The following is a 13,181-nucleotide window of genomic DNA, read 5'->3' on the forward strand; positions in this document are numbered from 1 at the left end:
ATTTGATTTGAGTTCTTTATTTGAGAAATTTTGTACTTGTTGTCAGGCTGCAAATTCTGACATGAACTTATAATAGAAAACCCCTTTTTGAATGCGGACCACTTCATGGGAGCGTGCGTTTATGATCTGTAATAGTTTAGATAATTTATTTTTACAATAAGAGAAACTTGGCTTTGAAAAGGATTTACCAACTACTGAATTGGGTTCATCTCTTCAGAAACACGGGGATAAATACCGCCAGAATATATTATATTTTCTTTTGCTTTAGTCATCTTTGAAAGATCAATCTGCTTTGTTTCTTTGTTCTAATGAAACTATCACAAACTTTCAAACTGTTTAAAGGAAACATTAAACGAAATTAAGTGTTATGTTTTTAAAGAATCATCTATTTTCATACAGATTGAGTTAAAATAACTCAAGAATCAGCATAATCACAACATTCTAGTAAAGTCAGTGAATTTGATCCACGTGGTTGCGCGTCTGCCTAGTTTCCTGTAATTTAAAAGCCTCTACGACAACGCCATCTCCTGGTCTGCATGGAGCATTCAGCTCTGACTTTCAGAGTTGGACGGATCAAAAGAAAACATCTAGTTGCTCATTTTAATTTTCATTTATTAGGAACTGAAAGTCATAAATGTTTATGAATAAATGCATGATCTTTGAAATATCTCTTATGTGATTTAGGAAAAGGATGAAAAACAATAAATCTTCAGGAATTTAAAAGACAAGATTGAACAAATCATTCACGATTAAAATGAATCTTCACAACAAACTTCTTCATCCCTTTTTGCAAGCACAGGTATCAATGGATTGTACATATTTCTTCATTAAATGAAAATCTTTAAAACATTTAAAGAGTGCAACATATTAACCACAGCATGTTTCAGTTGTTTTATCTTTAACCTCCTAATACCCCAACTCTTTCATTTTAAATTTCTCTTTGCTATTTGAGATTTGTAGTGTCATAATTGAACTCTTTATTTGGTGTCTGAACACAGCAGCATTTTTCCTCAGTACAAAATCAAAATGAGAAACAACAATGGTGCCTGTTTGAGCAATATGGCTCATTTGAAAGAGCAAAATTTAGTGTTGTGGTCTAGACAACCCGAAATGTGATGTCCCCATATGTGGACGCCAGGTCAAGGAGGTTAAGGGATTTAGATTGGGGTCACTTTAATCTTAGTAACCTACAAAATGATTATAATAGTTAGTTAGAATTATCATAACCTAAAGGCAGCCTTTTAAAAGGTGCAAGTTAAACAAAAGACATGCAAAAAAAACTGGGCATTGTTGTGAGGATGCTGTCTATTAGTAAACATCCTACACTTCAAATAGCAGATGCCCGTTGAAGTAGCTGTTACTAGTGATGCCATTGGCACTGTTACGAGCAACCAGCCAGACCCTGTCACCACGCTCAAGCTGAACATAAATGCTTCCACTGGCCATCAGGTAACCGGTATGCTTTGTGGTGAATGAGTGAAGAATCCGGTTCCCGTTGCGCACCAGATCCACATTGGCAGACCTCTGGAAAATCGTAAGGCTGAACTCAAACTCATAAACACCCGGGGTCTCACATGTAAAGATCCCATTCTGAGTGTTGTAGCCGTTCTGTCCATTGTAGATCACTTCACGGAAAATGATTGGATTGCCAGCGTTGGGGGAGTTGCTGCCAAGTCGCATTGAGAAAGCAATGTTCCGTTGGTTTTCAGGGGGGCTAGGGGTAAAAGGTGGTTCTGTTTCTGAAAAATAACATAAGTGCTATTATAACGAAATAACCTGTAAACTTGAATATAAGCTACATGTAATACTTTAATATAAATTTGAACATGCATGGACAATATAATATAGAACAATAAGTGAGAGGTTTACCTGGATCTTCTTCTGAACTTGAAGATTCATCTGAATCTTAAAAAAAAAAAGGTAAAAATCAGTATGTCCAAAATCCTTTAAGAGTAGCTTAAAGTGCTTCACTGATTAGTGACATGCAAGATAAGCAAAAATAATTATTTCCTAAATAATCCAATGTCACTGACTGTCTGGAGTCTAATTTCACATCAAGGACTCACCACCCTCCTTCCATGGATTGAGGTCGAACTTAGGGATGTTCTCGCACTGGGTGTAGCCATTCCCTCGAGGCCGGAACAGGAAGGGGTTTTCAGGGACTTCAGTGATACCGGTATTGTCGCAGATTATACGAGCCATTGATGTTTGCCTCAGTGACCGTTTCTGAGCCTCAGTGAAGACTCCATCATTCTCCCACCAAAGTCTGAAATGGGACAACGTTTAAAGTTTAAAGACCAAATCCAACAGTAAGGCTAACACAGCCCCCTGAGCCTCAACAGTGTTCGCTTTGTTTTCCTTCTGCTTACCGGTCTCCCTGACGGATCTTTTGGAACTGAGTTGCGATCAAGCAGGCAAACAGAGGTCCCACTCGTCCTCCATGGACAAATGGCTCTGACACTCCTCCAAGCCACACATCAATGTTGTCAGGGGTGCCATAGAGATTCAGCAGCCTCTGTGCCAGATCTGTATTGTTCAGCACTGCAGCCAGGTCCTCAAGAGTTTGTGGCTGCGACAGTCCACAGAACTTGCGCCACTTGTTGTAGCCTGAAAAGGATTAAGCACAGTTTAGGACAGTTCATCTTCTATGCATGTTCATCAGAGGCCTCGAATGATTAAGCAAACTTAATTATATTAATCAGTCAAAAAAATCTATCAAAATGTGTTTGTAACTTAAAGAAGTCCAGACGCTTTTCTTTGCAAGCTCCTTTGACTGTTTGTATAGTACTTTCCATGCAAGGTAGAGTAGCTTAAAGTCCTTCACTGATTACTGACATGCAATGATAGGAATTTTTTAAAGAAAAAAATGAAATTGCAAAGTTTCATTAACAATAGAAGTACAAATAATATGAATAATATATAATTAGCTAAATAACTAAGTAAAAAAAATACCTTAAAATAACATAAAGAAAGAAAATAAAGATTATTGTAGCAAGTAATTTCTATCAAACATACTCAATCAAATGAATCAAAAAAGTAGGTTTATGGTTTATATTTAAGGACTGCAGTTCTCTCTTGTCAGATTGAATATACTTATATTTATAAAGATTAAACAAATACCAGGGACTCCGTGGTCTCTTCCTCTCTGCATGTTCAGTGAACCCAGATCCAGTGCCACCCTAGAGGAGAACTTAAACAGCCTGTCCGTCAGTTCCTCAGACATCATGTGCTGCTGAGTGTTCAGTTTGGCTGCACTGAAAAAAATATGTTGTTGGATTTACTTAATTCAATGGTGGACATTTGTTGCACACAGATGTTTTGCTTTGGCAGCAACTTAAACAATTGAGTTAAATTAACACAATTTATTCATGTTCAATAAACCTGTGCAATTTGTGTTGATAAAATGTGACTTAAACATGTTTTGATGAAGTAATTTGAGCTCTTGGAATATTTTAATCCTTCACAATTTTTTCACTTTATCCCAACACCATTCAATAACTTTTACCCAATACTACTTGGTCACTTAAATACTACATGTTATCTTCAAATTACATTTTGCTATTATATTCTAGTATCAAATACACAATTTTCAAATGGAGGCCTTATAACAGATTGTATTGTTCTCTTCCAAGATGGTTGCTGGCATCCACCAGTAACCTTTAAAAACAAAATGTCTAATTTCACTGCATTGACAGTAGGTAAAGAATTAAACTGACATTACTCCTCCACTGAATCTATATAAATCAACAGTTAAATAATGTCAGTTCTTCCGTGTTCTCTGGAATCAATCACAGCAAAGAAATTAGACTGTTTCTTTTGAAAAATGTTACAGGACAATACAAAACATTCTATTTAAGGCCTCTGACGTCAAGATTCAGTTAAACAACAATTATAACTAAACAATTTGAGGAAATGTTAGTTTCCATTAACATTAAATTAGGTTACTGAATTGGCAAACACCTTCCTATTAACATTACCCATTTTACCCCAATAACTAAAGAAATTAGCACTTGCAGGTCAAAAACTTTATTCAAGAGACGCAAAAATAACATTGATACAGTGACTGTCAAAAATTACAGCACTGATCATACTGTGACATCTTGGTTCAAAACAGCATACTTAGAAATATTCAACGTTCTTTACTTCAACTGAATGAAACTGAAAATACCATTTCACACGACCCATATGGGATATTTAGACTGTATAACTGTTCACGCTACATCTCTTCACTAGTAAAAAAAAAGAAAAAATACAAACAGAAATTGAAAAATGCTGCCAAACAGACAAACAGAGAACTTGCACAGAGCAAAAGGAAAAACAAACAACAACAACAAAAACAGCTTGTCCTCATGGCAGTTGCAGAGTATATAAAAATGAACCCTGCGATCTGCTCCTGGAATTGAGCTTCAAAAATGCAGCAGAACAAGTGTGAGATTTAAATGTCCTCTCACCTAGAGCTGATCAGCTTGCATGCATAACAGTGAGCTTTCCTTGCAGGAGCAGTTTTGTCTTAGTTGTGAGCTTTTCTTGAGAGCTGAGTTGCATCCAACTCCATTACCACCCATTGAATCACCTCAAAAGTGTAGCAGAGCTGTGATGGGTAACTCATATTGAAGGAATAAAAAAGGTCCAAACAGCATGGCTACTGCAAAGGTCACGTTATCCAGATCTTGAAGAACTACTATACCCTCGATGATGATGCCAACATCAGAAAAGTCATTGCCTGGCGCATCTCTGGAGACAGATGTTCATTGTGGTTTTCTCAATCTGTGCAGTGGCCTCAGTCAAGTCCTGGTTAAACACAAAACATTTTTTTAAGATTCCCTTTTAAACTCATCTCTTTTGAATCTACCAGTTCTAATGTTAGAGTAATTTAAACCATAGTAAATAGCTATAGCCAAAGAGTTGCCTGCCATGCTGCCATTCATGGTCTAACAGAGTTTCTAAGAGAGAGTGAAAAACATAATAATTTCAAATGCTTTACATTAGTTTTTGTTAGAAAGACACCGGCCCATCAGAAATCCAGGTTATGTCACTCAGAAGATGTTAGAATTTAGACTTTCAGCCCCACAATTTGGTTAGCTGTTGGTCAGTTGGTCTTTTTTTTTTTCTTTTCCAAACAAAAGCTAATGTAAATATTGGGGGGATTTTTCTTTGTTCACTAGAATGACAAATTTAAAGTTTTTTCACACTGATGTGACCCCTAATACAGGGGTAGGGGTGGGGCCTCAAGGGCCGGCGGCCGAGTTCACTACTAGGCCTCATGTGAACTTCAAATTATTAAAGAGGACTACTGGTCCTAACCAGTCCAATGAGGATCAAGTGGATAACTAAATGCATTTTTAAATGTTGCAAAGCCACAATCTACTCATAAAACACTCACCATGAACTCCTGCACCAAGATGTTGCAATTGTCTTTCACACAGATGCGGAGCACTTTGATGAGACTCCCTTTGAGCATTAATGTCATCCTAAAGTATTATAACAAAGAAAACAGAGATTTGTGAACTTTTCAGTAGCACAGAAGAAAATGATCCCAGACAAAAACTTGACTTTTTAAACCAGTCAACATGCAACACCAGCATCTACAAAGCAATATCAAAAATTCCTGTTTGACATCAACTTTATGGATATATAGTTTCCAGAACATATATTTTTAAAAAAAGATAATTTTTTCTCAGTGGGCCAGTAAATGCATGACAAAAAAGAATGGCATCCTTTCAGTGGAATCAGTACTCACAGGTAATAGTTGACTGTTTCAATGGATGCAGCATAAAAATCTTTTACTGACCTAATGCAATACATATACACTTTGTAGTTAAAGAATTTTAAAGTTCTTACTGTCATCATGGCAGCTACATCCTTTAGCTTTGTGCACTGTTCCCCCGATCACTTTGCAAACACTTTCAGCAGACTGTCAGAGAGAAACTCAGCTCCGTCAGAAACCTTGACTGTAAAGGCATGGTTGGGATGCACTGGAATGCTGCATTTTATCTGAAATAACATTTTGAAATTTTGAAATAACAGCAGGCACTGTGCTTGGTTAATCAGTAATGTTTTGTTGAATAAAAACTGTGTTTCCAGATCTTATGGGATTAAAAAAATCCAAAGATGTTTGTTTCTGATTTGCAACCCAAGAACCCACAAGTTACAACCTCATTTTAGTTCAAGTGTGCATTAATGTGAGTCCAGTAATCACCTTTCTGACAATACATACAGGTATAAGTTAAACCTATGGCAGATTTTGGATTTCTCAGTTGTTTTAATAGGGTGGTCTATTTGTGTATGCATGCACCTAATAATTATACAAAACCTATTATAATTAAGTTACAGAAACCTTAAGCGAAAATAGAATATACTTTCTTACCATAACACCTTGAACCCACAATCCATCAGCTGACTCCTGGTGAAATGCAGAATAGATGTGGTCTCTCAATGTGCAGCAAAAAAAACAAAAAGAAAAGGACAGCAGGTGAGGGCAGGAGGGGTAGGGATGTAAGCTAGCATAATGCCGCTAATGATATTAGCTAAAGCTGTTCAATGTCCAAAATCTCACTAACACCACGGTGCAGTAAATACACAATGTAACTGAAGAGTCAGTTGGCAAATCTATTCACACAGAAAACCAAATTATGTTATGAGTGCCTCATAATTAGGTTTAATGTGATATTACGGCTCTTGTGCCAAAGACAAATTCAAATGAAAAAGCGCCAATTCTTTGACAACAGATAAAACAGCAAATAAGCTAATGGCTCTTTTTTAGCATGTTACATGGCGACACTCTAGACGTTTAACTACATTTGGCTGAAATATGGTAAATATTAATTCAAAAAATCAAGACATACCAAAAACGTAGAGTTGGCTGCTCGACTTGACTGAGATGGATGCCTTTTTTGAACCACGATCCAAAGCCCGCGAGATGAAATCACGCGTGGTTTCACGAGATTTAACGTTGCTATCTTATTGACTTACTTCACCTGAACATGATATGAACAATTTAATACACCCTTTCTGCATATCATGTAGTTTTTACACTATATAGTTACATTTATCTTTAAAACATGAGGTAATTGTGTTAAATACATGCAAGATGCTTACATAAATCCAAGAGATGGCCAGTCCCTTTTTTTCAGTGTGGGCGACCCACTAGCCCTCTCATGACAGGGTCCACACCACCTGAGAAACACACAAAATCATTTCAGTTTTGAAAATCCTCGACGATAGAACTAAAAAGTTAAAGATTTCGTCTCTACCTTGAAAGATCATTCTCCATGGTGTGAAGAAGTCTCTGTGCAGCAGATCGCTGGGGTATTCAGGGTGCTGCTCGTACTGCTCATCAAGACGGGAAATGATTGGCTGAATCATCAGGTGAGCAAAACGGAAGGCAGCTACGCCAAATACATTGGCGATCCCGGGATTCACGTCTTCATCGTAGCCAGGGTAGGTGGACAGCAGCTCTGCAATGACGTCTGGACCAACAATGTGATGTAAGAAGTCTCTGAATGTCATCACCTAAAAGACCAAAGAGAAACTCAGCAGTGTAATTGAATAATGAGTGTAATTAAAATACTTCAGGAAGTCTAGCTCCTCACTAACCTGGAGATAGGCGCCCACAATCTTGCGAGCCTCCTGATAGAGTCTCTCTCCATCCCACTGTGGATTGAGACAGGCCAGAGCACGTGCGAGTCGGTTGTGTTCACGTAACATGACAGTGTGCAGAGCGGCCAGTGCGTTGTTCTCAGTGGCGCGATCGTCACCTTAAAATTACATGATATTAGAGCGGAAAAAACAAGTCTTGTTGGCTGTGTGCACTTGAGATATTTGAAAGTCAGTGTATTTGATGGTACTCACCAGCGAAAAAGCAAGGCACCTCCTCCGCATTTGAGTTATTCGTAATGCGAGCTCGAGTGGCACACATGTTGATACTCATAGAGCTGAAGGGTAATAACTCACGGCCGGTATCATTAAAAATGTCATTGACCCTCAAAAGACCCTTATCTGAGGTGAGGTCCCGGAGGGAGTGAGCTTTGGCGTCGTCTGAGCCGTAGACTTCACCTCCATCGAGGAAGGACGTGAGAGTGTTCATCTGTTCGCGGACTGTGCTTGCACCGAAGTTGAAGCCAGTGTTTCCAGAGCCACAAGCTGGTGCTGAGCGGGTGAAAGGAATGCACTCATCCTCTGAATTACTGCCGAACCGGGGGTCATTTTCAGGAATCTATTTGGAAGACAAGACACACTCAGCATTCACTCTGCATGCATTTGAATGCAAATATGTATTTCCCTGAGTAATGCAGTGGCACTGACATCAATGGGGAAGCAGGGCTCTCTGCGCGTGCAAGTCTTTCCACAGTCAATGCCGTCACTGAATGAAGCAATGGAAGGAGAAGTAGGAGTGAAGGTCAGGTCATGATCAGTGAACTGGGCAAAGATTGTCACCAGGAAAGTGTAGAGTGGATCGCTCTGCACGTCAGCGGTAGGTGTTGGCAAAATGCGGTTGGACACTTCTCTCACCTGTGTATGAGGGTGTAGAAAATGAATTCTGTGTAGAGAGGCTTCATGAACATATTTCTTTAGAGCATTTTGGAGTGTGCCCAGTAAAGATGAAATTCTAAAGTGTCTTACCAGGGGAAGAATGTGATTGTTCACTTCTTGATCACGGGTCCAGCCTTTAGGTGTAGAAGTGCCATCCTCATACTCAGCAGGGAGAAAGCGGAGAAAAGGTGTGTTGGAGGCTCCCCAGCGGGTGTTTTTCCTACATGAGAGAAGCAGATACACTATATTGTATAAAGATAAACAACATCCAACAAAAGACCTCACCCAAGTCCCAAATTATAGGCATCACTGTCAGGACAAAATGGGAAATAATTATTCTGGAAATGATAAATGATTGTCTCACATGTTGTTGCACACACCGCTTGCAGTGCGATATGTGTGCAAGTTTTGAGTTGTCCTACAAGAAGGGATGCGGCGACGTGGAGAGCAGCCTGTCAGTTCAATGAGGGCCTGTAGATTTTCCTTAGAGATCAAATCTGAATAAGACAGACGATGAAAATTAATTAACTTCAACATTTAAGTAAAATGGAAAATTTACCAATTGAAATTTAAATGAACATTTTTAAATACACACCTGTGGCATTGATGGAGCGCTTGTGACGCTTTTCAAGACTTTCGGTGATCATTTGCAAAGAATTAGCCAGGTAATCAGCAGAGCGCACAGCAATGCGGGATGCTCCTCTGGGCTGCTTCATTAGCCGCACAACATCAGCGTAATGTGCGTTTCTTCTCACGCGATCCAAGCTCCTGTGATGTGTGAGGAATTCATATTTGTTAAAGTTTCAAGTAGGATACCTTGAAAAATACTTTGATTTTTGCTGTGCCCATTGGTTCAGGGTCTGAAGATTTAGCTGTAGTTTAAGAGGTCTGGAGACTCACTGTTGCCTTGAATAACGATAGGCTGCATCCACCTTTGCCTTTGCTGCCATCACAGTGTTTTCAATGAAGCTCTGACTCAAATGTGCTGATAAAAGAGAAAATGTTTGCTTTTATTCACTCCTTGCTTCACTGACTGCAAGATACTTTGCTTATTGCATGAAAATGTTTGTTACACACAGATATAAATGCAGAAGAGAAGAAGAAGCATGAAACTTTTACATTTCTTTGTCATCTCATAAATTAATTCGAAAATATCTAAAGCAAATGGTAGAACCATGTGATCATTTCACTTGAGTGAGGAATGCATCAAACGTTATATGCTGCTGTCAGAAGACAGAGTTAGTACTCACCTTCATTGATCTGGCATTGCAAGCACAGGTACAGGCCCACAGCCAGAAGGCAGAGAAACCGATTCATCTCTGAGGAAAAAAGTAAAATAAAATGTAAATTATATATATATATATATATATATATATATATATATATATATATATATATATATATATATATATATATATATAAAACTGGTTCTTCTTCAGGCATGTAACCTTTTTGCTATTGTTACGTGTGTGTGTGTGTGTGTGTGTGTGTGTGTGTGTGTGTGTGTGTGTGTGTGTGTGTGTACAAGACATATACCTTCTGTATTCTGATGTCCTGTGGCATCCACCAGCAGCTGTCAGAAGTCTGCGCTGCTCAGGTGTTTTATAGGGCCAGTGGACAAGTACGTCATCCCATGCAACATCTGCAGGCAGGAATTTTGCTCGGAATTTTCTCGTTCTTACTTCCTGCCCGTCACCTTTACAGGCGGGTCTTCCTCCTTTGTTTAGTCATGGTATTAAAGAATAAGAACAACATTTTCAAAATAATACCAAAAATTTAAAGCGTTTTGATTAAAACGAGGGAGAAAAATCTCACAAATAAGTGTCTTTACTTTTTTAATTCATACATTTGTTTGTGTCTCCATTAAATAATTTTTGAGAGAACACAACATTTCACCATAAGTGTTGTATTATCATGGATACACAGATTGTAGTGTACACCATTTATTCTCTCACATCGGTCCTTACACTTGGGTCAGGTTGTTTTTACCAAACCAAAAAAGCTGATCACATTTGCATACCGCTGCACAAAATGCACGATTTCTGTTGTGTAACACGTAGCATCCAAATGTTGCTTTAGGTAAAGTATAAACTTGAAACCATTTTGTCTGCTTTTTATTTTATTTCAGTCAACGATAATTTTTTGCACAATGCTCGTCAAACGATGGTGTCAGATAAGCAATAAGCGATGCCAGACAAACATTCTCCAGATTTAATGACAATGCGCACAAACAATGAACTAAGAAAACAACTTCCTGCATACTAAGAATTGCAATAAACTAAAACATTTCCCAGTCAACACAAGCAGTGACCGTATATACGTTAAGTTACTTTGCGAATTTAACACTAGGAAGGCCCAGGCTTCTACCTTTCTACCTTTAAAACCCGCCACCAGCCAAATGGCTGGTAGGCTTTTAGCTAAGCTTTAGCTTCAGGCAAGTGGAAGCTAAATTGGCTAGTCATTCATATGTAAATTGGGTTGTTACCTGGGAATTCTGGAGGGAGGGGAGTGGGGGTGTGTGGATGAGGGGGTGGGGGAGCTGCTAAAAGCGGTGAGCTTCCTTTTGTTTCATCTTGATGCATTCTCAATCATCCAGGGAAACAAATCTCCAAAAGTCACCAACTTGGAGTGTTTCAGTTTGCCATCTTAGGGAGAAATCAACACACATGGGTGTATGTCCTTTGTTGCTGAGATTTATTGATAAAAATAGTACAAAAAATCAACCATTTGTACACATTTTTACAAATAATTATAAAAAGTGAGTGAGTACATTTCAACATTTTCAGCAATCACTCACAATCCTGGCACTGCCATGGTATCTGTAGTCTGCATTTACCTTGGCTTGGCTTCCTGATCAATTGTCCACTACCAAAAGGAAGCCAAGCCCTGTGATCACACCTTGTTTTGTTGTAAAGGGTGGCAGGGCTTGGCTTCCTTTTGGTAGTGGAGCATTGATCAGTCGTCCATTGTGGCATCAATGTGATCACACCTTGTTTTGTTGTAAAGGGTGGCAGGGCTTGGCTTCCTTTTGGTAGTGGAGCATTGATCAGTCGTCCATTGTGGCATCAATGTGATCACACCTTGTTTTGTTGTAAAGGGTGGCAGGGCTTGGCTTCCTTTTGGTAGTGGACAATTGATCAGGAAGCCAAGCCAAGGTAAATGCAGACTACAGATACCATGGCAGTGCCAGGATTGTGAGTGATTGCTGAAAATGTTGAAATGTACTCACTCACTTTTTATAATTATTTGTAAAAATGTGTACAAATGGTTGATTTTTTGTACTGTTTTTATCAATAAATCTCAGCAACAAAGGACATACACCCATGTGTGTTGATTTCTCCCTAAGATGGCAAACTGAAACACTCCAAGTTGGTGACTTTTGGAGATTTGTTTCCCTGGATGATTGAGAATGCATCAAGATGAAACAAAAGGAAGCTCACCGCTTTTAGCAGCTCCCCCACCCCCTCATCCACACACCCCCACTCCCCTCCCTCCAGAATTCCCAGGTAACAACCCAATTTACATATGAATGACTAGCCAATTTAGCTTCCACTTGCCTGAAGCTAAAGCTTAGCTAAAAGCCTACCAGCCATTTGGCTGCTCTCCGGGTTTTAAAGGTAGAAAAGCCAAATGGCTGGGCTCTGGGCCTTCCTAGTGTTAAAAGGATATTGGATATTCTTATTTCCATTTACATTCGTATTGTTTATCCTACTAGTCAATGTCCAACAAAAAGAAAATTGTGTCATGTTGCAAAATTTGCCTTTGTGTGTTTTTATGTTCATTCTGTAATTGTCCAACACGTGCACGGTGAATAAAAACCATCATGTACATTGATGTTGCTACACATCGGCCTACTAACTTTTCTCGTGGCCACGCAACCAAATAAGCTAAAGTAAGATGCACAATTTCTGCAAAACTCATGTATTATCAAGTTAAATTGGCGATTGTAAATAGAGGAAAGTATATAATTTTCGAAAATGAATATGCGCCTGTCTATGTGGCGACCCGTTGGGCGACCAGGATCTTAAAGAAAAGAAAAGAAAAGAAAAGAAAAGAAAAGAAAAGAAAAGAAAAGAAAAGAAAAGAAAAAGAAAAAGAAAAAAGCCGCCCATCTTTGAGAATCTGTGCTAATCTTAGCGTACTGAAATTCCTCCACTGCCTGCAGGTGAGGTTACATCTCAGACAGGTAGATCGTGTCATTGAGTCAGCTCGGAACAATGCCTGTAATTAATCAAGGTAAGGCCATCTCCTATTGTTCAGTCTCGGGGAAGGAAGATGTCGCCATTCATCAACTTCATTCGCAATTAAAACTTTCCAGTTTACCTGGACAACGACGTGAGAGTGAAACGGGATTAAAATCTAATAGGCTAATAATAACTCCTAGTCTTAAACAGCAATATGTCTGTTTAACTACAATTTAATAACTACGTGGGTTACATTTTTATTTAAGTACTTTCATACTTAAGTAATTTCATACTTATGGTTAAATAAAGCAAAACGAATGTTCTGCCTTGGTTCCAGTGGTTATTAAGACAGATTAAGATAAACAGCCTGATAAAGTAAAGAATTTAATAATCGTTTTAAACTAAGTCTCCCTGCTGGCACTTTAAAGGTCAAGCCGAGCTCTCATTTTAAACCCATAGCTGCAT

At 38.7% G+C, this 13,181-nt stretch overlaps 1 protein-coding gene across 1 annotated transcript; it reads right to left on the reverse strand.

The window, feature by feature from the left end:
* Positions 1 to 767: 767 nt before the first annotated feature.
* On the reverse strand, positions 768 to 9,849 carry LOC308404965 (eosinophil peroxidase-like; the record flags this gene model as incomplete). Its single annotated transcript, XM_080895296.1, has 15 exons — positions 768 to 1,739; positions 1,870 to 1,905; positions 2,067 to 2,266; positions 2,370 to 2,607; positions 3,121 to 3,249; positions 7,135 to 7,176; positions 7,254 to 7,512; positions 7,597 to 7,757; positions 7,852 to 8,215; positions 8,305 to 8,511; positions 8,623 to 8,752; positions 8,897 to 9,029; positions 9,128 to 9,300; positions 9,433 to 9,517; positions 9,783 to 9,849. The coding sequence occupies 15 exons, from the start codon at positions 9,847 to 9,849 to the stop codon at positions 1,321 to 1,323; spliced, it is 2,643 nt and encodes an 880-aa protein (XP_080751422.1). The 3' UTR covers positions 768 to 1,320.
* Positions 9,850 to 13,181: the final 3,332 nt, after the last annotated feature.

The sequence above is a fragment of the Rhamphochromis sp. 'chilingali' genome (genome assembly GCF_963969265.1).
Source record: "Rhamphochromis sp. 'chilingali' genome assembly, chromosome: 10".
Taxonomy (NCBI): domain Eukaryota; kingdom Metazoa; phylum Chordata; class Actinopteri; order Cichliformes; family Cichlidae; genus Rhamphochromis; species Rhamphochromis sp. 'chilingali'.